Genomic DNA, 25,776 nt, shown 5'->3' on the forward strand with positions numbered 1-25,776 from the left:
ACACTTACACCCGAACAGCAGCAGCAAACAAAACTGCCTGTGGCTTTCAGACCAAGACAGGTCTCTTTAAATCAGTTCTTTATTTAGAATTATGATAGGTAGAAATGGAATCAGAATGGCATAAAATGGATGTACAACACATTAAATACTTCTGCTGAGCCAGAAACAACTTCCTCTATAAAATGTTCGGGCTGATAGCTGCAAAGGAAAAAATATTTGTGGTTTGAGAGAACAACTACCGAGCACATTCAGTATCAGAAAGTTTAAGAGATACTTGGAAAGCCAGAAGCAGGCAGTGCTTTCCTCACTGACTCAGAGGAAAGCAAAAGGAATAGACCAGTCACCAAAAACCAGGAAAGTGGTCTGCCAGCTCATAATCAGCAGGCCAATTTCTGCATGCCTAAGAACATGCAAGAAAAGGCAAACTGTAAAAGTTAGGGAAAAAAGGAAGAGGAATTCTGACCACTTGGAAGCATCTAACAATTGGCAATATCTCAAAATGGAAAATGCAAAGAATACATCAGTAATCCAGCTGGTCATAGGAACAGAGAGCTAACATGAGCCAGAGCTGCAGATGACCACTCAGCTGAACCCACAAGGCAGCTAGGCTATCCAAAAGAGACATGCAAAAGCTGGAAGATTCTCTGCATGGGAAGGAAAGACAATTTTCCAAAGAACCAGAGGACTGCACTGCTTCACAAGGAGCAAAATAGGAACTGCAAAGGCAAGATGGGATGGATTGATATATGAAGTCTGACAGATTCCACTACAATGGTATGTATTGGCACTAAGAGCATCTATTAATGCAAAACCCCAAAGATTATAAAATACTTTGGAAGGAGCAAGAGAGAAACAAATCCTTCCTTAGAACAAAATTTGTAACAGAAATATCTTAGAAGAGAAAAGAATTCTGAAGAATTCTTTCTTGTCTAGACATGAAATAGAATTCCAGTCTTACAAGCATTCCTATGTACTGTGAGGTAGGGAAACAGTTTTCATTGAGGAGGTCAGGTAAGATTAAAGTGGGCATGCAAGTAATATAAAAATGAGTAAAGGCAACAAAAAAACTTTTATTTGATATAAGATCAAGACAATAAACACAGAATTAGTCAAAGCATGAAAAAAAATGTAGGAAAATTCTAGGGCTTTAGAGTGAAGCTAAAAAAAGGATATAGACTAAAAGTGACTTGCTCATTTACTAAGACAAATATGTTCTGTCTGTATTTTTCTAAAATCTCATGGAAAGATTCACCTGATTAGAAGGTAATAAAACCAAACAGTGGGTGTTTCCAATACTGTGAAAAAAGGCGCACAAAAGGCATGTGAGAATTGAAAGAGTAAATCCAAAATATCCAATAAATCGGCTGTAAAATACTAAAGATTATGGCACAATGAAGAAATAAGTATAGAAAATATGGAGCCTCTTATTCCCCACCAGGCTTAGCCTAAATGAACCAATCACTTTTATAAAAGCCTCTCAGTTGCATACAGAAAACTCCAGTGCTGTGGGAAACAAGCTCAAGCTTATTGTTTGACAATGTTTAACTGGAAGCTGTTTTCCTTGAAATCAGTGATATCTCCATATCTCAGTCTTGCAGAGAAAAACCACAAATACTTTTTAACATAATTTTTACAATAATATATTTCAAATGTTCATCTGTCAGTCAAAATAATTTCTCATGCCAGTATTTCATGAAAGTACAGAATAATTTTGAAGACCAAAATTCCAACCAACTCATATTTTCCTTTGCCAGATCTTCTGAGTTAAGGATCATCTTTAAGAATAAGAATACAAATTGATACAGTTGCCAAAGTGCAGAAACTTCAAATAACATTAAACAAAGCCACATAAATGGCAAGTTTATTTTGGTACTTTTGTCCTGACTGTTGCAAGCAAGTGAACTAATGAGTGCTGCAAACTGTAGCACTTGTACAATGCTTTTGTATGTTAAGCACCTCTAAAGACCACTGCTGATGCTGGATTAGTGCACAATCCTTAAATGCATTTTTTTTATGCTAACTAGTTTGAAACAAGGAGTTATGTTAGAATCAAATTAAAAAGTTGCTTGATAGACATCCTTTTTTCTTCAACATTCCAGGTGGGGTCTCACCAGAGGGAAATGGAGGGGCAGAATCCCCACTCTCAGCCTGCTGGCCAAGCTGCTTTTGATGCAGCCCAGGGTACAGCTGGCTTTCTGGGCTCAAAGCTCACATTGCTGGCTTACATGAAGCTTCTCATCCACAAACATTCCCAAGAAAATACCTTCCCTCCCAGGGAAGGCATAAGTCAATATGTCACATTATTTCATTTCTGAGCATAAGAATTACAAGTAATGCCTAGATCTTGGTGTTGCCTAGCAAGGTGCATAAGGAAAGGATTTCTCCAAGCTGAAGATAACATTTGGGAAGACAGTGGTTAAAGAATATGATCTCTTCAGGAAGCATGGACAGCAGTTAACAGCTGCCAAAACTACCTGTTTGGCATAACCACAGGCTATCTCACTTCTCAGCTCCAACAGCTACTGGAAGGGAAAATACCCTGAAATTAGGGTATGTTATCCTACATTACTACGTCCCCATATCTGCCTCTGAGTGTGACACCTAAACTGTACATTCCATTATCTGAAATTTGTTTTTTTTTTTTTCTTTAAATGTTAGCTGAGCTTAAGAAGTGATTGAATACACAAGTTAATCCATCAACACCAACACACTTCCAGTATTTTTTGGGTTTTTTCAATTCTTGTTACCACCCAGTTAAGATTAGCATTTCCTTTTACACAGAAAGAAGTATTCAGTAGCAGTTATTATCTGGACACTCTTATGAAACCCATGAAAAAGAGGACTCTTGCTTCTGCTAGACTCCTCTCCCTCTCCATCCTTATAAAATGCAAAAAATAATCTCTTATTAAAATTTATACAGTTCTGGAGCTGCTATGCTTATAACATCATTATAAACAGATGTTCCTCAATGCAACTAGTTATTTTCTGTATTTCTTAAGGTTCATTGCTTAACAAGATTTGTGGTGCACAAATAGAATTAAATTCCAAATAAGATTATATGTATTTGTTGACATAGTAAGTTTGTGAAGGTAGTGAAGAGGAAGACTTTCTTTAAAAAGAGGAAAATTAACACAGAAAATTCTATGAAAGAGGTACTCAAAAGCAGATTATTATTTAGAAAGAAAATTTTATGAGCCAAATCAGTCTTATACAAGATGCAAAAGCATGCACAACACAAAAGTTAAAGAAAAGAAATAGAAAATTAGACTGATGGTGTAGAACACAAAGACATTCACCATCTGTAATTGACAGAATAAACAAAATGACAAAGTATTTAAAATAAGGGCATATTAAAATAGAAGTGACTGTTACTGCTCTGCTAACAGATAAAAGTCTATTTACACACAGACAATTGTTCTTATAGGCAACTTTAATCAGCCCATACTGTGGTGGAAGGAAAGCATGACACAGAACCACTGAAAGGTCTGGATGGAAGGGACCACAGAGGGTCATCTGCTCCAACCTCCCTGCCCAAGCAGGGTCATCCCAGAGCACGCAGCACAGGATTGTGTCCATAAAGTTCTAGAAAATCTCCAGTGACGGAGATCCCACAACCTCTCAGGGCTCTGGTGCTGGGTTACCCAGACAATAAAGCAGTTCTTCCTCATATTCAGATGGAAATTCCTGTGCAACAGTTAAAGACAAGTGACAAATGACTTCAGGTCCTGGACTTCAGGCCATACTGGCTTACTCAGAGAAGTGGTAGGTAGGACCCCACAAGAGTCAGCTTTGATGGTTCAGCAAAACTAGCAAGTCATTCAGGACAACCTTCTAATCAAATGTAAGGATGTCCATCCCAAATCTGAGGAAGACAAGTAGGAGAGCAGCCCAGTTACATAGGGAATACAGGACTGAACTCCAATGCAAAAAGGAGGGGGAAGAAGGGGGAAAGAACGCGTCAGTGGGGATGTCAGGCAAACATTTCCCTGACATATAAGCTTGGTTTTAGGGAAACCAAATATTTACTAGCTATGAAGTTGGTTATTTCTAAATATGAACATAGAAATAATATCTAATTTTCAGGACTGAAAGAGCTAGTTAAAATGCTTTAATGCTAATTTTCAGCAACATATGTAACTGCTACAACATATCAAAAGTTAAAGAAAGATGACACTGAGCTTAAGTTTTAAAAGATAAATAAAATAATCCATCATAATTTTAATTTTACTATTAAACATGGACAAACCGACAAAACAGATCTGACCAACAAAGAAGCAACAAAAAGTAACACAGACCAAATCCAGTAAGTAATACAATCTATAATCATGCAATAGTGAATGTACTTTGTACATGTGATATTTACAATCCTTTTAGAATCTTCTCTTAAATGGCAAATGCCAGAGATATTTTTTAAGCATTTGACTACCTTAACCATACAAGTAACTACTTTCAAATTATTAACACTTATTATATAATGAGCACTTTTCTGTAGTCTTTAACTGAGGTCTAAATATTCCAAAATCCTAGAGGTTTCACCTTTCACTATAATGAAATTAACTAGTTTATGGGGGCTTTTTAAAGTACTGTTATGAAAGTTTTGAGCATCAGCAATAATGTAGCTATTTAATTTACTTAAGATTTCTGTTTTTATACAGAAGTCATGAAGTACCATGTCATGGGGTGACTTTATGGCGCTGAATTGTATCCCCATTCATCTGTTTAGCCCAGAAATAAGTTCTACACCTTTAAAACCAGATCCAAGAGCAAAGGGAAGGGGAAGTGGTGGCGCACAGTTTGTGTGTGCAGAAGCTTCATTTTCACTCCCCCCCAATTCCCCGCTCTCTCAGTGCACATTGTCTGCAGCACAGATAGAGGGACAGGGCTCTCCTTTGCTTTTAGTTAGTTTTTAGCTAGCTAAGGCAGAGAAGTTCCCCACACTGTGTTTGTTTTTTTCTGTTTTCTTGAAACTGTTCAGCCCTGCTCTGGACTGAAAACACACTAAAACACCAGGAGCTCACACCTGTGGCCCACCAGGGCCCGGGATGCAGTGTTTTCCAGTGCAGGAGGGACTGATAAGAGACTGAGCAAGCTGAGAGTCCACGACAAGGACTCTGAATTTCCCATCTCTTCAGAACAGCAAGAGGTTCAATTGTTTAATATTATTCATTTTTCCATGTTTGTGAGTACTTTGCTTGTTTAAATAAACAGTTTTTTCCACTTTTCTCAAAGCTGGTTTACCTCCCCAACCAGCTGGGGGAGAGGTCACTTGAATTTGCTTTCTAGAAAGGACCACTTCCAAAGTTTCTTCATAAATTTGCCCTAAATCAGGGTATACCATTAATCAGGAGAACTACAGCCATAATCCACCACTCCCTAGAATTATAATATAAATATATTGTTCAATACTTACTTTTAACATGTCTTTGACTGCAGTCCTGCCTTCCTTTCCAAGGAAAAGATGATAGGGGTAAAGCCGGTCAATAACATGCTGGACTGACATCATAGGAAAGGAATCCTAATTCAAATTTTAAAAAATTGAAAAAATTATTGGCTCATTCTATCACCAGCCATTAACCCAAAATTCTGCACAGCTTTGAACTTAAAATAAGACCGTAAGGGCAATATACAAAGGACCACTACAAGCAGTATTTGACAAGATGTTGAAACAGGCACTTCTCAGGTGTAATTCATTAAAATTTAAGTGTCCAAGGTAGATTAGAAGAACTATGTTCTAAAAATTATTTTCTTTCCTGTGCATAAATGAAAGGTACAGTGAGTGGCTCAGATACCTAAAGACAAATATGGCCAAGAGAGACAAATCCCACCACAGGTAAATGAGTTTCACAGAACTAGAAAAAAAACCCCATATGACAAGAAATCTATATTTCAGTAATAATCTACACATTCACAGCAATTTATAGTATTTAATTTTGATTCTATTATATTGTACCTTATTTTTTTACTATCTCCCTGTTAGATTTAAGTACTAATTCTTCTGTCAATTGCTGCCTGAACTAGAAACACATTTGACTATTTTGCTGCAGCAATAAAGAATGAGAAATGCATTTATGACTACTGAAGACACTATGCATAAAGCCTTTCCTGGTGGAAAAAAGGTGTTTCAAACTCTCTCTCAATTTATTAAATATTGATTGTTTGCTTCGAAATTGAATTGCAAATTTTTAAGGGCTATTTGTGTGTAACATTAGTGGAAAACAGTCATTTGACTGGCACTATCTTTTTAAGCCTTCATCAAAGCAAATAAAGCAATTCAAATAAAATTAACTGATTTTCAGTTATACACTTGAATTTACATAAGCACACAACTGAAAGAAGAATTCCTTGGAAATGAAACCAGGAGATGCATATTTTATGAAATGCATAATTCAATTTATAAGCAGTAACACTATTTATAATGTTCCACATTAAAAAAACCCAGTAAAAATAAACCATTTATTGCACTATAGTAAATGTACAGCTTCAAGGATCAGGGAGCCCTTTATTGCATTTTAAAAGTCCTCCATCTATATATAAAGACATGCCATGTACTTTTTCCACATTATCTCAAGTTAGTAATAATTACAATGGAATGTATAAAATAAGCCTCTTCAGAACAAGACCCTACAAAAAATTTTCCCTTTTGTCAGGCAGGAGTTCTCAAACTAAGAAATTATGTTTTGGGACTGTGTGACTCTACGACAGAAGATAAGAAACTACTCATCACAATGCACTCTGCACTTTCAAACAAACTAACTAAACTAGAAGCAGAGTATGGCACTGACCCAATGTACAAAGGAAAAATGATGTAGCTCAAAATCACTGAGCACAGCTTAGAAATCCAAGTGATTAAAACTAATTCTAAAAGAAACAGTTTCCATTTACCTAAAAAAGACACTGTCATACAATGGTAACAGTTCACATTCTCTACTGTAAAATAAAATGCTTCCTTCACTCAATAGTTTAGATAATAGCTTAGGGCTCATTTTCTTTCTGTTACTCTGAAAGCCATCTGGCATTCATTTAAAAATAATTTTTCACTTTGCGGCTCAAAGAATAAAAAGTTACAATTTATTTCAAAATCCAACAATATTTTTTCCCAAAGCCCTTCAAATACTACTTCATTTCACTGAACTTGAATTTTCATCACTTCTTAATATCTAATGCAGGACTCCTTATTCAGAAAACAAATTCTGTCTTTAAGTATCCAGCACAACTGAGGGGACTGAGCACCACAGTAACACAAGTAATTGATATGCCTTAATGTTTATAATCCAATAAAATATGTAGGAAGTGATCTGCTGCTGAGCAGTATCATAGATAAAATGACTGCACATGAGACAACAGAGAACTATCTAAAGTTCTTTCTACAGACACCTGCATCTTGGAGAGTGGGTCTGAGAAACTCTCCTGGCATTTTACCTTCCTGGGTTGACCATCCCTTCCTGCATGCAAAAGGGCACCAACCACTCTCTCTTTATACAGATCTCACATTCCTGACTTCCATCAGGAGGCACCTTCCATGTTGTCCTTGACTTTCTACCATGTAATTATAAAGTCCAAGGGACAAAGGACTATCCAGGAAAGCAGAAAGACTGACACAGCTTTAGTCCTGAGTCGCCTGACCTATCACTGTGAACTCTGCAGATGTACAATTCCTATTTCCCTCTGGACTTAGCTGTCAAGAAGTACTGCATCTTCGAGAGTGTACAGCCTGCATCTTCACATAATTCTCCATTTCTGTTCCTTCTAAATTCACCAGTCAGCCCAAAGACCTAACGTAGGCTTCTTCTCATACAGTTTAACTGTTTCCTATTCCCACATTTGTTTTGGGTCCTTTAAGGCATCAGTGGAGAGCAACAGGTATCTCTGTAATGCGATCAATCTGATTTACATGTGTAACATTAAATACAAAACACTTCTAGGTTGTGGTTTTTATTTCTCTCCACTTGCTACCTCAGTGCCATCAGATAAACTGTAGATGCCCTGAAGTCTGGTAAGGTGATTTACCAGAGGGAGGAAAATAACTGAGCACTAAGATACATTTAATAACACAAATCTTATGTCATACCATACTTTGTTCTTCAATATTACACTATATGTTTGGTTAAAGTATTATTCAGAGATATCTGACTGAGACCTTTCTCCCTCAAACTATTCTTAGTGTTTTCAGGTTGGTTTTTTTTTCAAATATTCATGTTAATCTTCTAACAACATGAATAAACCAAATCTAATTCTGAGCGATCTTAAACCCATACAGTTTCACAGCACATGTATGCACATACCAAAATCTGAACTGCAGCCGATAAGCTGTCTAAAGGAAAATCTGGAAGTCCCAGTGTAGAAGATTCTTGAGAGCAGAGAGTTGTAGCAAAAGACAGGAGATGAGAAATTCTGCATATGAAAAAGTAATTACAGAGTTTTATACATGCTATCTGTATTTAAAATACTAGAGCATAAAAAGTTAAATATAGTAAAAAATGCTGAAACTACTTCTGAGTGCACACAAGTAAGGCGTGACCGAAGTTCTAAAGCACTAAGGATTCATTATATGAAGGCTGCATAGAAAAAGCTGTGCAAGCACATGCCCACATGTATTAAAAATTTCTTCACTTCTGGTCTCTATGCAGCTATAGAGACACAAAAATAGCACGGAATTCTGAAAGGACATAGTTTCTTCATTCAATTTCTTTTTTTTAATTATAAAAAATTACCTCTCTGTGGAAATGTTTGATCCAATTGAATATAACAGCTGAAGATGGTCCTGGAAATAGAATATAAAATCACAGAGTAAATTAATTTTGGCATCATATTGTGGGTCACAGGTCATGATATGAAGCATTCTCTATCTTTCCCTCTAATTTAGACACGGGGATTCTACTCAGTCCTTGACATAGAATTAATTTTATTTAAGAATAAAAAAATCAAATTCTTTATTTTAGGGCTGTGCTATGGAAGTTACTTTTCTGCTGCAACATTCCACAGCAACTCTAAGACTGCATGTCAGGAATTTATTAGGCAAGACAAAAATATGAAAAATGCACCTTAAGATAGGTTACCCAAGAATTTTTCTTTGTTACCCAAGAATTTTTTTCAGAGGTGAGGTAAGTAAAACATAACATCAGAATATTATCTCTACTCAATACAAATGATCCAGTCTACCACACTCACCTTAAAGGGCAGATGATAAACATCTCTTGCTTGAAATCGAGAGCGGAGGGGTGGATCCAAAGGGTAACCAGAGTATTTAGGTACTGGCAGGCCCAAGGCTATCACTCGAAAATCTTCACTAACCCGAACAATCTTCCATGCATCTAACTCTGATTTGGTATGCTCCTAAATAAATTAAAACAAAGCAACAGGAAAAAAAAAAAGTCCACATTGCATCATTAAAAACTTATCATGACTAAGCTCCAGCTCAACTAAAAGTCCCAGTCCTTCAGCCCAAATGTGGTAATTTCTCAAAAGTTCTTGTCTTTCATGCAATAACTAGAAAGACTTAAAGTGGTCAAATCTGTGGATGATGAAAACAAGCTTTTCCAAAATGAACATAGAAAAAATGACTAATTAGGTATAGCTTTCAGACCTTTTTACAAAGAACAGAAAATAAACTGACCACAAAATATATTTTATTTTAAAACATTAGAAGTGTGTTACAATGAACAAGTTTTTTCTTCTTTATTCCCTTCTCTTATAAATGTAAAGGCAACTAAAACCTCCATTTTAGAAGCTTCATTCACAAATTATACTGTATTATATGAAACAATTCAGAATTAGTGTCCTTATTGAGGATGTTAAATGTATTATGGCAAGCAAAGGATTCTTGACATTAAAAAAATGCTTTCTATCCACATCACAGTTAAGTCCTCCCTGAAACTATACATGAATGCATTTCCTTCAGACCTAAATGCTCAGTAATTATTCACACAGGAGAAGTAAAATTGAACATTAGTTTATATAATACAATAGTCCCCAAACAACAAAACAACAATATTAGATTTAGTATTGTAGCAAGAGATTTATTTAATTCATATACTATTATCAGTGTGCCTGAGGCAGTAGTTTTGAAATGTTTAATCATCAGAAAAGTGTTTAAAAGGAAGAGAGATGTTTTACAACCAAATCTTAGTTTGAATTCTCATTTTCATTCTTTAAATACAATTACATTTTAAAAGCTTGTTTTTGAAATATAGTAATAATGCTTCCAGTAATTGCATCTACTAATTAAATACTACAAAAAATTTTTTATGGTACTTCAGCACAGCTGGCAACCTCACACAATGGACATCAGTGTCTGAAGGCTTATTGCAAATTTGTTTGCTTTGCCACATGGGTTTGAATCATACACCTAACCACAGGTGTGACAGAATAGAAACACGAGGAAGTAGGTGAGGAAGCAGGTATGTGACTGGAAAGTACAGTACATGGAACTAAGATGCAAAGTACTACTGAAACTGTCAAAAAAAAAAAAAGCCTGAAGAGTATCCCTCCAAGCAGTGGGACTCCAAGCCCAAAGAAATGAAAACGGTTTAAATCAGTAATGACAACAGACACTGAAATCCATTTCCAATCAAAGGAAAAGCCTTTAACCATTTTCTATAGTTTAGACTGCTGTTTACATATACTTTTGTAAATTAAAGGCCATACAGCACCAATATAGTGACTGAATATAGAGATACTCATCTTGACCTCATTCTTTTGGTATCCTAATATTTTAAAAGCTTAGCAACAAGGCTACTGCCATGCTGAAGCATTATCTGAACTTCATGGCAACAATTTCAACTTAAATATCTTTTCACAAGGACATTTTAGTTACTCTCATATTATGGCTTTCACATTTTAGAAACATACAGGCTTCATACAAGGTTAACATGGACTACTCTTTTTCATATGTAGGCAACATAGGAAAAAAATCCTGAAACCTTGGTGAAATTTCCCCCATTTGAGTCCTAAGTACCCTCTCCTTCACAATAATATTCCAGCACTACCAAGAAGAGGAGGAAAAAAAATAAAGAAAATTCAAATAGCATTTCCATACCTGCAAAAGTTTGTCATAACGATCTGCAGACATGAGAAAACGACCATCTTCAAGCTGCATTTCCCTATTCTCCAGCAAATTGTTCAACACTGGCAGGACATTCCGCTCAGCCTTCTCCAAGCCTTCCAGAACAAGGATTCTGCCTTCAGTAGCTGCACGAACTGCACACTTTAAAAAAAAATAAAGTCCCCCAACATTTTAATAGAAATAAACTTCGCATAATTAATTCAAACAATTCTTTTGTGGAAAAAGAACGTCCAAGTTCTTCCAAGAACTTTCCCAAAACAACATTTATTTCTGTAAGAATCAACATGACTCTCAGTAGTGGTGGAAGGGTGACATGTGACCACCTTTAACACATTCATGAGCTGAAGTTTTACTGCTTAACTATTATGGGGATTGACAGAAGTTCCAGTATTCTGTACCAACAGAATAAGATATAAAACCTTACAGAATTTTAGACCAAACACAGTATATATATTTAAATGTTGCATCCTTTCTTGTTGATGTCACATAATATTCTTTCTACTACTTTCAGGTAGTTTAACACCACCAAACAATTCTAGAATAGCATTTTTAACAGAAAACACAATCAAGGGGGTTTTACCTATTTACATCATATTAAGACATTTAGAAAAAAGTCCAGTATTCCTTTATATTTTTCTGAGTATTCATCAGCATAATTCATCCTCAGTACATCACTTTAGTTTTATTAGAATGTGTGTTGAAACCAAACACAGATGATGAAAGTAAAATAGTTCCACAAGTAACCATATTTTTAAAAGAGTGATAAAATTAAAAGGATTCCTTTAATTTAAAATTATATTCCCTGACTGAGTATGGTCTTCTACAAAACCAGAATAAAAATGCAGCCATTAACTTGATAATACTTTGAAAACTTAGGGTTAGAAAATGGTTTCTTTTCTACTTTATTGGTTGTTTATATATGGCTGCTTCTTAACACGGAGCCAAAATGTAAAACTAACCTCTGGTGCTGATGATTTTGTGCAACTTTGTTACAATGACAATAACTCAAGTACATTAAGTACATTTGATATCTAATATTCATAATTACTGCCCAGTAAAAGACTCTGAAATATAATGCATTCTTGTCTTCTTCTGATTTGCATTAATTTAAGCTGATAATAATGTGGCAGGTTTGGGCACAGGCAACATTTAGAGGCACTAGAGTCTTTCTTTGCATTCCTATCACATCTAAACACAATTTCAGACACAAGCACAGTTGCAAAGGGAGAACAAATGAAATCTTTTCCCAGCATGTCTCCTATAAACTCCTACAGAAGAACCTGTCATATAATGCTAGATGAAAATCGCTGATGAATACAATAGATGCCAAAAAATAGGTCAGTGAGAAAGAAGGAAGATATGAAAAAGAATAATGAAGAAGCACCAGAATACAAAAATAACCCACCGAAAAACTACATATGAAAGCAGACGCATAAAAGACAAATGCATATGGATAAAGTAGGAACAAAGATGAGTTCAGCACAACAAATTAATTGCTGCATGGGCTGAAAGCACACAACTGACTCAGACACCCATCTGAGGAGGCACAGAAGACACCTGCCCTGGTTTCAGAGAGGGGCTGGAGCTCAGAGCCACACGGGCATGGCCAGGCTGCTGGTCTATACCACACAGGTCACCACGAGGTGTGGCTTCAAGGGAAGCAAAGGGCGAGCACACACCACGGGTGGGACACTGCCTCCACTCTCTCTCTGGGAGAGGTGGCCAGGACCAGCCATGAGGACCTGCCCTCTCCATCCCATCCCTCAGGAGAGTCTGGCAAAGCAGCCTGGAAGTGGAGCTGGCACAGAGCCAAACCTCAGCAGATGCCAGTGCAGGAAGTGGCCATGAGGAATGAAATGGCAGCAAAACCAGGACGAGAAGCGCTCAGCCCAAACCAAGCCCCAGAGGCAGGGACTGGTCAAAAGTGGGAGTCCCAGCAGAGCTTTCCAGAAACAGGTGGCATGGCATAATGCGACCTGGTTTTCAGGGGGCAGTCCGTCACTGCTCTCCATTGTCTCAGAGCTAGGTACAGGAAACACTGACTGTGGGAGCTCTCACCATCTTGTCTTTGTCTGGGGAAGCCAGAACTAAGCTGAGGTGGTGAACACCTTTTGTGTGTAATGCACTTTTTTTTTATATACCTTTGTTGCTAATATTGCTACTTTTACTGTGCATATCTTATTCCATTGCTGTTTGCTTTCAGTAAATTGCTATCTCAACCCACACCTTGGTCTTCATTCCTCTCTCACCAAGGGGGAAGGGGGAAAGGGAAGAGGCTTATTTGCAGTTTCATTTCTGTCTGGTGTTAAACAACCACAACACTAACCAGTAAGACTAATCAAGATACTTCTGTGCAATTTAGAAGCATAACTAATGACTGGCGAATTAGCCATGGAGTAAACTTTTCACATCACTATTAAGATGGAAACAATTCCTAATTATTAATATATCTAATCTGGACTCAGGCAAACATTACTGAAAAAAAGCACTCGTAAATCCTGGTACAGATCTCTAGATCAAGTTCCCTTCTTAAAAAGACAACACTTTTATATTTAGCCTCACAATCAGTATCTGAGGAACCTAGAATAAACCCATTAAACAAGGACAAAACCTCAGATTATTTCTCTTTCACTGAACCACTAATTCTTCAAAAAAAGCAATGAATTTTTTTCTTCATTCAGGACATCATACACAACCTAACAGGCAACATAAAATCACCTCTCTCCTCATCCCATAAAATGTGTACAAAGAACAAATTTTCTACTAACATTCTTCCCTAGGAAGGTTATTGGTCACGTCAAAAATCTGCTCCAACCTGCTTGAATAGAAAACCTGAGTCTCCAGCAGACAGTCCAGTACCTGGCATGAACAAAATGCTATTTTGTCTTAAATGCAGCTTGGAGACATAGCCAGAACTTGTTTTAACAAACAATTTATTTGCCAAGCTGGTTGGATTCTGCATATTATAAGTCTATGAAGACTTTATGACTGATTTTTACTAGCCAGAGGAAAATACACATTCTGTTCATATGGTTTCAAAATATTTTGAGTATCCATAGAATCTTGTTGACTCATGTTGAGACACACACACACTATGGATGTGTTGAAGTAACAGGCTTCCAATACTAACAAAAACCTCTCTCTTGAACTGGTATATGAAGAAAATCTGCTGTAGGGGTAGACAGCAAATATAAGGAAGTGTATAACAATCATTAATTTTGAGACAGAGAATGCTCTCCATTAGCAATGCAATCCTGAGAAGCAGCTTACTACATACACTGGGCTGACATCAGCTTACAGGATCAAAATTTAAAAAGTACAGAACCTGGAAACTGTTCAAAATTTGTATTTAAAATTCGATTTCTCAGGAAAATAAAATTTCAAATTACCTTTGCCTACTTATATGCACCTTTTACAATGAGATTCAGGAAAGGTTGAATGCACAACCATGGTTTTTTATTTCCTAATCAAAGACATCTTATAACAATGATACCACCACCACCACCCCCTGGGCACTAATTTACTCCGATGTGCTTTCTTCCATCTTCAAAACATACCTGAATACTGGAAATTGTTCTCTAGAATACAATGAAGTAAGTGCACACTTCATCTGCCTCTGAAGTTCTTCTGTTAAGTAGCATAAGTCTGCTCTTAAGACCAGAAGAGCTGAAATATCTGTCTCTGATTTATACTATTTCTGCATTCTGGTTGGTAATGAGTAGTAACTTTTTCCAATAAAGGAGGCATACTATAAGGCAACCTCTGAAAGCATCAGTTTTAGCTATGTATTGATGGATTGGTATGGAAACTAAAATGCATTTTAAAAATCAGAGGAAGGAAAGTAAGTTTGCAATCTGTCACTGAAAATTATTCTTAAAAATGCTTCCAAGAAACAAATCTTCACAACTCTATAATGAGAATCCAGAGAGAGTTGCATTGACCCCCTCTCTCATTATTTTTTTTCACTCTAAATGTCTAACATAAAACACAAATTTGACCGGGGTGGGTTTTATATCACATAACCATGTCACTAAATCTGAGATTAAACATATTCATTCTTGTTAAAAGGTCAAGAAGGATTTGTTAAAAGTTTACTTTCAGATTTATTGTCACTGCAGCAAAGGGACTATTTTGCTCATCAGAGGACAGATGCTGTTGCCTCCCACCTGTGCTGCCAGAGCTCTGGAAGGCTGGTAACCTGGATACCTGCTCCAGGGAATACCTGCAGCTACCAGAGGCTGAGAGCAGAAACACTTCACAGAGCATTGCTCTCCTTGTAGTGGCTTTATGCAACAAATACATTACGCAGAATGCTTACAATGGTTTCACACTGCGCCTACCAAAAAAAAAATTATCTTTAAAGGCAAAAACACCTTAGGAACAAGACAACCCTAGGCAGCCTTTCATTGACTTTCTTGTAGCTGAATTATGGTGAGCAGTGCAAAATATGAAAATGCAGGAAGCTGTAAACCCCAATTTTTACATAAATCACAGTGTATAAACATATGGATGAAGTTATATAGTGTCAGAACACGAAGGACAGAAAAAAGCTCACCACAATGCACACACTGAAATGCAAAAACATTGGAGAAAGAAGACATTTTTACATAGCTTTACCAAAATAGTTTGTAAAGCCACAAGAATTTGAACAGTATAGTTTTCACATACCAGAACTGAAGTGGTAGCTCTTTTCTCTCAGGAAAATGCTTATTGGACACCAGAACATTCTGGTTGTCCTGAAATCCATAAAGAAGGTTCTTGGGGAACTCCAAAGGACTTTTTTCAAATCTGAGCATCATTCAGAATATGATGGACAGACTACATTTCAGAACTGTTTTATAATTAAAAGGCTGGAAATTGCTCAACAGTAATCAATAACTGTGTCTTTTACAGGAGCTACCTCAAGGTACAATTTAGGATTTTTTTAGATGATGACTTGCCCCTGCTCTGAAATCTGGATCCCTGTAATGACATCTCAAGCACAGCAACCATAAGAACATAAAAAAACAACAGTACAAGCAACTCAGTGAACACGAGAACTAATGAGGTAAGGATTCTCTACATCTGCAGCCTACGTTTCAGATGTCCCTTCCAATGGAATGTCTTGTTCCCACCACCCACACAATATCCCACACAAACTCATCCACCCAATTCTTTCCAATCATTTCTGTAGCTCATAAACATCACAACAATGTAATGTCCAGATGTCACTTATGATGAAAAAAGATCCTGAACAACCATCTGGTAAAGACAGTGCAAAACTTGGGCTGGTTTGGAGCTAACAAAATGGTGACTGGCTGCAGCAGGCTGACAAAACTTGAACTATTAAATATGTGGTATAGTTTTATCTTCCATAGATAAGAGGTTTGAGTCACTGTAACCTACCATGCTAATAAATATCACAAAACTCAAAGGAAATTGATATCTTGTAAGTTCATTTTCATGAGTCAAATACAATTAATCCAACTTCTAAAATTTAAATTGTTAAAACTACCCAACAAGTAAAAGATAACAGGAAAAAAATGACAGTGAAGCAGAACAGAATATTAGGAGCTTTTACTTTCTCCTACTGGGGAAACTAATTTGTTAGACTTTCAAGATATGTGTAAAAGACATGTCTAATGGTATGTCTCCACCAAAGACTATATTGCAAGGTATTTGTTCAGCTTTAAGGCCTCTTAATTCCCTAGCTATTGTTTTCCCACATGAGTTGAGCAAACTAGAAGCCTGTTGAGCCACACTAAAATAGATGACTACTTAGTGGACTGAAGTAATAGAATTCTACAATCACAAATTTGCTCTGACTGTTCTTAGAGATAGGTGTCACATCTGCCGATTTCCAGTCACCTGGGACTCCCACAGTTGACAAGGACTGCCAGTAAATGACTGAATATGAGAACAGGCTTTCTCCAAAGTAAAAGTATCAGCAAAAACTGCACAGTAAGATAAAGGCCTACTAAAGCCACATTCAGACACTTTAAAAACTAAAATGCCACATTTTAATGAAAACTTAATGCTATCTTTTTCCTTAAATATTTTGAAAATCTTATGCTAGTTCTTTAAAATAAAATGTATTTAATAAAAGAAGTTATGAATGTATAATGCCATTCCAAGATGAGATGACAAACAGGCATACCATCCATCCAAAAAAGTGTATTCTATCTTCTGTAATAAAATTTTTTAAATTTGTAGATGATGATTAACTACAGTTTTGCATTTTTGAGCTTAGGCCACAAATATACTGAGTTACACATGTTCCAAATGTGATATTCAAATTTAATGAAAATCAATGTAATAGTAACTAAAATGATTACTAGTTCTTAAGGTAACTTAAGAACTAATTCAACTAATTCAATACCCTCTGTAATGGAGCCGGGGGATACATCGTCACTATTCAGCCTACCTCCCCACTGAGTTAATCAAGTGTTTTCTGGGTAGGTTTTATAGCTATTTTTCTCCTGTGAGTTTAGCAAAATTACAGAGCAGATACTGTTATCCACTCCTCTTTTTATTTAAATAGCCACAAAGGACAGAGAAATTGCAGTATACCAGAGTACTGTCAGCCAGGCTAGCTGGTATTCAAAGAGGGAATCCAGCAGTCTGCAGTAGTTAGTGTTTCATTGAGGATGAATGGCCTGAACTGGTGAGCAGCTATTTCATGATGCTATACCATGGCACAGAATGAAAAGCAGCTAAAAGAAATAAACTCCTCAATTTATTCGAGTTTTGAATCAGAAAACTTGGCTAGAAAAGTTTGTCCTAGGAAGTGAATCAACATATGATGAGAGCATAAATATGTAAATGTGACAAGAATTGGAACAGTCCTTCATTTCAGTCATTGATTTTTGTTTCCCCAGTCACTGATTTCACCTTCCTCCACACAATTTTATTTTCCATTTTTGAAGTACCATACGTCAAGTGATCTGGTTTTACTTCCATTACCCCTTACGCTAACACAATAGTCAGGTGGTTTTGCAACAGTTCCTGCAAATTGTATTTACAAGAAATTATGCCCCTGCCTTGGCAGGGTCCAGCTATTTTAGCTGCTTTACACCAAGGATCTTAGTATGAGAACACAGTTACATCAGGTATGTGAAACATTTTGCCTCATGGCCAGAAATGAGGCCCAGCAGAAGGCAAACTGAGGTTCTTAACAGATTTATTAGTAAAAAAAACCTACAAATAAATAAACCTAGGCAAGGTTTATCTTCTATACAGGAATAAGGGAGGAGGGCAATTTAAATTTTTCTTCCTGATAAGCAGCAAAAAAAAAAGAAAATTAAATACTTGACAGGTATCTAAAAATTATGAAGTTAGTTATCACTCTTAAATCACTTTGACTCAGAGCACCATCCATCAAGTCCATATTGCCTATGGATATTATGATCCCACATATTTCAAACTATTGCTCCTTTCCCCATAGTAGGAAATAACAGCTGAAAAGGAAGTGGAATATACATGTAACAGATACAAAAATAAGAAAAAAGAATCTCACACTTTTTATAAGGAATTATAAATACATGATCCTAACGTTCCTCACATTACATCACAGATATTCATCTATATGCCCTGCATATCAAAACAAGATACCAGAGTCTGAGCTGCTAGCCAAACAAATCCAGTTGAATGCTGACAATTTAAGAAGCATGAATGAAGTATTTCAAATGATTATATCATATATATGATTATATCACATATATGATTATACCACAATCATTTCTATGAGATAAAAGGCTGCCATACAGAGCTCCTTAACAGGCATTTTTATTTTAGATAAAAGATATATTATGTCAACATAAACAAATATTAATTTCATCCAAATGCTGTTGATTTCTACCTAATATTTCCCTCTTTGTTTCCTCTTTTTTGTAGGAGAAGCTAATAAAATGAATAGGAACATTCACACTTTTGGAGTGCATGGCTTGTCTCTTCTTTCTTCATACTTCACTATCTTACTTCTTGTTCTTGGTACAGACACTGAAGTGTTAGTGAGTCCATTAAATTATAGTTTGTGACAATGTGGCTGTGGCTAACTTCCCAGCACAAAAACCCACTGCCACCTCCAAGGCAGTAAGTTAATAAATCAGAGAATCACAAAATTTTCACTCAGTGGTTAATTTTTGTTAAAAGCTGAATCATTCTTACACGTCTTTAAGACAACATAGGAAGCTTTTATCTGTATACACAAACATACATACATATGTGTATACACACACACACACACTCTCAAATATTATAATTTCACTCTCCAATACGATTATCATTTCATTCAATTAATCTCACATCTTATTTTATAATTCCCTTTCTAATCTGCTTTGATTAAAAGAAGCCAAACTCCAGACTGGGTAGTGCTACTCCAGGGGATTTCATGTTATGTTCATTTTACAGATAGTATAGTTTAAGAAGTCATTTTTGTTACTTTGGGTGTTTAATTGTTTACTATATGAAGTGTTTCAAGCCATGTCAGAAGATTTTTCTTCTGGTATCTTGACAATCAATTTTATATTTTGCCAATGTATAACTTATGATGCTGGTGCAGCTAGGGATGTAAAAGTATTGAACTGAGTATGTTCACATAGTTCAAAGACACTGCAAAACAAAGTCTAATTTTGTACAGACAGAAATGACAGTGAAATACATATATATCCACACAGTGGATTCATCTTAATCAGCAAATCTTCAAAAACATGACATCACACTTTCAATTATTCAGCACATAACCTTATGACATCTTTCTACTTATTCCAGCCTCAGTTAAGTTGACTGTCTTGAACAGAAAAGACTACACTTTATTACATAGTTTGTGTTTGGGAAGCTTCCTTCATTTCATGTAAATGCTGGAAGACAAAGTGTAAACAAAAACGGGCATTCTGGACAATGTGGTTTGCAACACAATCCTGGAGCAATACACCTCTCAAGTACTAACTAAGTTGATTAGCTGCTCTCCCAATCAAAATAATGTAGGATTTCCTTAGATGTAATAATTATTAATGTAAGAGGCTGCAGTAATAAGAATTTAAACCAGGGATGCGATTTATGTAGTTGTACACATAAAATAAAAAGCAAAACTATATAGAGATGGGAAAAAAAAAGACAAAAAACCTCAAATCTAGTTCCCTAATTTTTGGAAATACAATAGGCTATTAGAATCTTCTACTGGTTCAATGAAGTTGACAGCTTAACTGTCAGATTTATAGAGGCAGAAAACCATTTTGCAAGACAAGTCTTCTATCAATAAAAGTAAAATCTGAAGGTGTCATTTGAATACTTATGTAATATAAATTAATTCTAATTACTTGATATACAACATAATTAAACCATGCAATAAATTAGAGAATAAAACCAATAGGTTACTTAATTACCTCAGTAATAGAAATAATTACAATTTTGAGGTTTTTAACAGTGAATTAACAGCTGAAAGCCAAAATTACTGGCCCAAAGTAAAGACAAACAAACAAAATTTTCTGCTGTCAGTACATGAATTAAAACAAATAATTCGTCATAACCTCATCAAAAATTCTTTATTTTACATTATTTTAATTGGTGGTGAATTTGACTGTTCAATGTTTACCTTTATTTTAATGATCTATTTCTGAAGTAAATAAACCCCTTTTTTTTCAGCCTTCATCAGATATCTCTTCTAACTACCTAACTCCAACTCTCCCACTTGATTCACTCTAGTACTAAGAAATACTGATATGCAAGAATATTTGATATGCTGGCCTTTCAATATATATTTCAATATGGAATTTCAACAACTGCTTCCAAAGGACTGCCTCTCCAATATATTTTAATTAAGTATCTGCAATCATATTCCATAACTTCATATTAAAATATAGCAGATGTTTTGAAACCTCTGAGATAATAATTTACAGCACTTAATCTGTCACTATTAAATGTGGAGGTATAAATAAGTACAACATCTTAACAGTCACTCAGAGACAACTTTGTAAACCTTTCTGTGTCTGCAAACCCAATGAGCCACTAAATTAAAGTTCTTTCTGGTCACAAGATGCCAGATTTTGTTACAGTATATTATTATTCAAAGTGCAAAATAACTACATTACTATATTATGACTTGCTTACAAAGAGCCTCCTATATCTTAAACAATGGATAAGTTTTATTGAAGCTGTAGAATTCAGACACAGGATGTCCTGGTAACCCGACTTTCAAGCTCTGCCGTCTTCTCTGGGGTGACATGAAGAGCAAGCATGAGAAAGGAAATGGTACAAAAATCTGAAAAGCAGAGTCTACTACCTTCAGTCACTCACATGAATTCACCTTTTCTTTGTCTCAGCTATGCCAACTGAAGCAATCCAAGCTCTTTAGGGAATATTTTGCTAGGGCTTCCTATTGATCTCAGTTAATGGTTTGTAGTTTAAAGAAGAGTAGTGTCAGGCTTCTGTAATGCTCTGAATTAGTACAGCATCTGCAAACCTCAAAATCATTAAATTAACTCATTGAAATTCAGGCACCAGTGTAATCTCTAAAACTTTATCGCTCAATAATAGAATGGAATAATTAGACTATGATGGTTCTAAACATAACTATGTAGCATATTTTATGCATGTAACAAAAATGCAGGACAAGAAAACCTCAGCTGGAACATCATTATCTAGGAGATTCATCTTTCATATTTCCAGTATTTTAAAAGTGTTCATCTAAATACCAAGTATTTCTTTTCCTAAGTTCCATTTAAAGCTTAAACACACATTGGTTATAAATATGATGAGTAAAACATGAGCTCAGCAAAGATGCAACAGATTCCGACAGATTTTAGTACTTTGGTATCTTGCTAAAGCAAAGTCTTGGACTAAAGTGCTGCTACGCTGGATTCTGGCAAAAACCTTTCAAATGAAAATTTCTAACCAACTGAGGAAGGTGGTCATCTTAGACCTTGATCTTAAGAAGCAAATCTTCTCAGAGTGTTCATGCTGGAGTGAGATGACTCAAAACAGAGTGAGACAGCCTCATTTTGTACAACTCAAAGTCTGGGATCAAAGTCTACAGACAAATACGCAAGTAACAGACCATCTCACATCTCAGTGAGCTTCTTACAGTCCTTGACACAGTGGCTCTTACAAATGTTAGTTAATTAATGCTATTACACCATGGGTCAATTACCTCGACTATCCTGTACCAAGTGTGAGGATAAGGCTGCCCATAACAGCAGACAGGTGTGGAGCTGATATTAGCCCATGAGTTAATCCCAGAACCTACACAAATGCTCTTATCCTCTGGTAAATGAGAAGGCATTTACAGCCCTAAAACACAGTACAGTGCTTCAAATTATCTCCTATTGTGCAATCCTCACATTTCCAGACAAGCATGAAATAACTTGAAGTCCTACAAGTAACTGAAATAAAATATATTTAGATTAATTGTTAATTCTTCATTCTGAGGATCTTCCACTGCTCAAAGCCATTTATTGTGGTTTCAAATAAATCTACTTAAAGGTTTCTTGAAAATTTGGAAGCTGAAAAAGAGATCATCGGAAATTTAAGAAAAAAATGTTTCTTTAAAAGAGAGAACAAAGTTTCTGGTTTTCTCTCATGAAACACCTTTATGATGGTGATATCATTAACCTCTATAGCATCACCAACCAAAAACTCTTTTAGATAACTCCTTTAAGTTCATACTACATCACAGGAACTCTCCCATCCTATCTAACCAGAAATCTAACTTCTGTAAAAATTTTAGGTGTCTACAAAAGCAGACATTTCACATGAAGTATGTATTTTACCTGCATAATCAGAAAGGAAACATGCCACTGATAACCTATGAAGAGAAATCTTACATAACCCAAGTCACTCTGTGACTGTGCCAAATCAGCTACTGGTCTGGAGCAATATGGATGGCAAGAGTGTTTAAATCATTATTTTATTCCAAGCCAGCAGTGAGGTTTCAAATCAAATCTCCCAATTGTCTCCCTTTACCGTGCTTGCGTTTCAAAACACAGAGCAGTCATAAAACACATGAACTAGATGCTTTCACAATTAAACTAGATCAGAAGATTCATTTCAGGAATACACCTAATGTACTGCAAATGTTGAGGAAGAGACATAGCAAGGGCAGTGCTTATCTAACTTGCACAGAATGGAACTTACTCTTACCAAAAATGGTCTGTCTAAATCAACCCTGTAGTACTCTTAAGAGACAGAGTAGTCTTAGATTTGGGTAAAGATAACATTTATGACAATAACAAGATCATTATGCAAGAGACTTTCTACTTAGATTAGAAACACGACAATCCACATACTGATTTTTCATAATATAAACCACGACTTCCTTCAAACTACTTGTGACTCATGACTAGGTGGTGTGTGACTGCAACTTGCCTGGTCAAGATAAAAAGCGCTGCCATCTCGGATCTCTCGCCGCTGTTTGAGGTCAGTTTCTGTGGTGTCCCTCGACAGTGCGATATATTCAACCTCCCGCTTTGTCAGCTCCTGAGGACAACAGCCTAAAGTTATTGCAAAAATAACACTATAACCTGAGTGACTGAACTTTAAGAATACACCTAATGGTATAATTGTACAAAAAAAGCTCTAGGCAGCAGCACAGTGATCTGAAATAACTCTGGACAAAATCTAATATCTCTTATTTTTAAAATGTTAACAGTGTGTTCTGCCTCAAACAAAATGGTTTGAATTTCTGCTCAATAAACTTTTATTTTCCCCAAACCTATTCTAAAAGAGCTATATACTCTTTCCACTGAACATCTGTAACATCCTGTAGGTCAATCTTCTGGTTCCAGATTCTGAAAAACAGCCAGCATCTACGAATTGCAAATAAAAATCAAAAGTTTTCTGTAAAAGATTGAAATGTTCAACTCTCACAGTTCAGTAACACTTATAGTGTGACGCAGCTGTGATTATTATCTGCACGTGCTCTGCTAGCACACTGATGAACTCTATTACTCTTATCCTCTCTTCCTTGGCTGTCATGAGATGCACTCTGCATCTGTAAAACTATAGGCTATTTAAAAACCGATAACCCATTGGGTTATTTTCTTATTTTGATTCAATGTGAGATATACTTAGAATTTGCTATCTTAAAGGAATAAAAACAATTCCCCCATGTATTTATAACAGATATTTCTGCTACTTCCATATCTGGGTTATCATGCATTCTGCTTAGGAAACAGATTCATAATTAAATGCTCTTCGTTCTTATTTCGCAATTAAAGATGTCATTGATTTAACAGATCTCTCTCAACAGGCAGCTTTCAACTACAGTTGTATGAAAAAAATAAAGCAAAGATATAAAACCCAATTAAAACTATTGTCTTTCCACTTTTGCAGTGCCTACTAGGTTACAAAGCCACCAATTCCTTTACATTGCAGGTAGATAGAGTTACACTTTCTTTTAATTAAAGGGGGGAAAAAGAGTGTTTTTCAACAATTAGCCCCGTGAAGGAATGCATAGTAGCTTTCAGAAACAGCAAACAGAAGTTTTCCAGGCTTATATATTTTCATTAAAGGCACCACTGCATGTATCATTCACATGGAAAGACCAGCCTTCACATAATTTTTTGGCTTGGCATTGAATCAGTAAGCAGCAGCCTTTCTAATAGATCTCAAGTGCATACAGTCTGTGGCATAAATAACAAGGCACATTCTGTATCCTATGCCTGCATATCAGGTGTTTTTCCAAGTCCTCTTTTTAGGTTATTCCAAACTCTTATCATTTATTTTAAGGAATACATCAAACTGTCAAGTAGCACATCTGGTTTGCTAAATTAAAAAACCTTTTCTCCCCTTGACAAAGTTCAGAATCTTCTAGCTTTCTCCTCTGTGCTTTACCTCAGGGAGGTAGCCTTTGAATTAGTATCTTTTGATTTTTAAAGGAACGCCTGATCTTTATGACAACTGTTTATACACCTCCATTTGTGTTCCTTTTGCTCAAGCAGATTCCAGATACAGCTCACAGCAGACCTAGTTCTACCCACATCCCTTTTTGGGGCAGACATCCCCCGCCCCGATCATTTTAAGGGCACTGACTTTTTAAATGCGAAATTTTGTACATGGTGCTGCCATGGTTCATGCAGATGGCTGTAGGCAAGTCCTTCCCACATTCCAAGAGAGGATCATACACGCATCTACTCTTTCTAAACACTCAGAATAACTGTTCCCAAATGTTACTCAGAACACTCCTCTCCCAAATCCTTTCCTTCATTTCTTTTTTTATGTAATGAAGCAAAAACGATTTGTTGTCTGTAGCACAAGGCAGATATCTTAATCTTCTAACATACATAATGCCGAGAACAAACTGTTTCTCCATTTGTGATAGCATATGGTAACACAGTTTTCCAACTCTTTTTTTTTCCCCTGGAGTTTAAGCAGAAAAACATGTATTAAAATGTCTGTACTTTTTATTTGTCTGTAACAAAAACTGAGCTTTGGAAAGCACGTTTATGAAAAAACTTATTTACTTCCTAAGTAGCTTGCTGTAAGATTTTCTAGGACCACCTTTTACCATTTGTCTAGTATAAGAATGGCTGACATTAATAACGATGTCTCCAACACATTTAACCAACATACTCACCAGGTACTGCATGGCAATCGATCTCCGGAGAGGCCCAGGAGGCCCAATAAGAAAAACATCTTGGCCAAGAAGATCTTTCTGCATTATCCATCTTAAATGGTGGACTACAGACTGGGCCAGAGACTCTGTCACTTTGAAACACAGAGATAAGAGCACATTATTAAAT

At 36.1% G+C, this 25,776-nt stretch overlaps 1 protein-coding gene across 1 annotated transcript in view; it reads right to left on the minus strand.

Moving 5' to 3' along the window:
- VWA8 (von Willebrand factor A domain containing 8) overlaps window positions 1-25,776 on the minus strand; it is a 181,675-nt gene that overhangs the window by 133,092 nt on the left and 22,807 nt on the right. Inside the window, exons 3-9 of the mRNA XM_030948253.1 lie at window positions 25,611-25,741; window positions 23,402-23,512; window positions 11,036-11,203; window positions 9,169-9,333; window positions 8,712-8,761; window positions 8,283-8,391; window positions 5,411-5,515 (exon numbers count right to left, since the gene is read on the minus strand). Of these exons, the coding sequence (XP_030804113.1) occupies window positions 5,411-5,515; window positions 8,283-8,391; window positions 8,712-8,761; window positions 9,169-9,333; window positions 11,036-11,203; window positions 23,402-23,512; window positions 25,611-25,741 (839 nt within the window). The remainder of the gene's footprint in view (window positions 1-5,410; window positions 5,516-8,282; window positions 8,392-8,711; window positions 8,762-9,168; window positions 9,334-11,035; window positions 11,204-23,401; window positions 23,513-25,610; window positions 25,742-25,776) is intronic.

The sequence above is a fragment of the Camarhynchus parvulus genome, chromosome 1 (genome assembly GCF_901933205.1).
Source record: "Camarhynchus parvulus chromosome 1, STF_HiC, whole genome shotgun sequence".
Classification (NCBI taxonomy): Eukaryota; Metazoa; Chordata; class Aves; order Passeriformes; family Thraupidae; genus Camarhynchus; species Camarhynchus parvulus.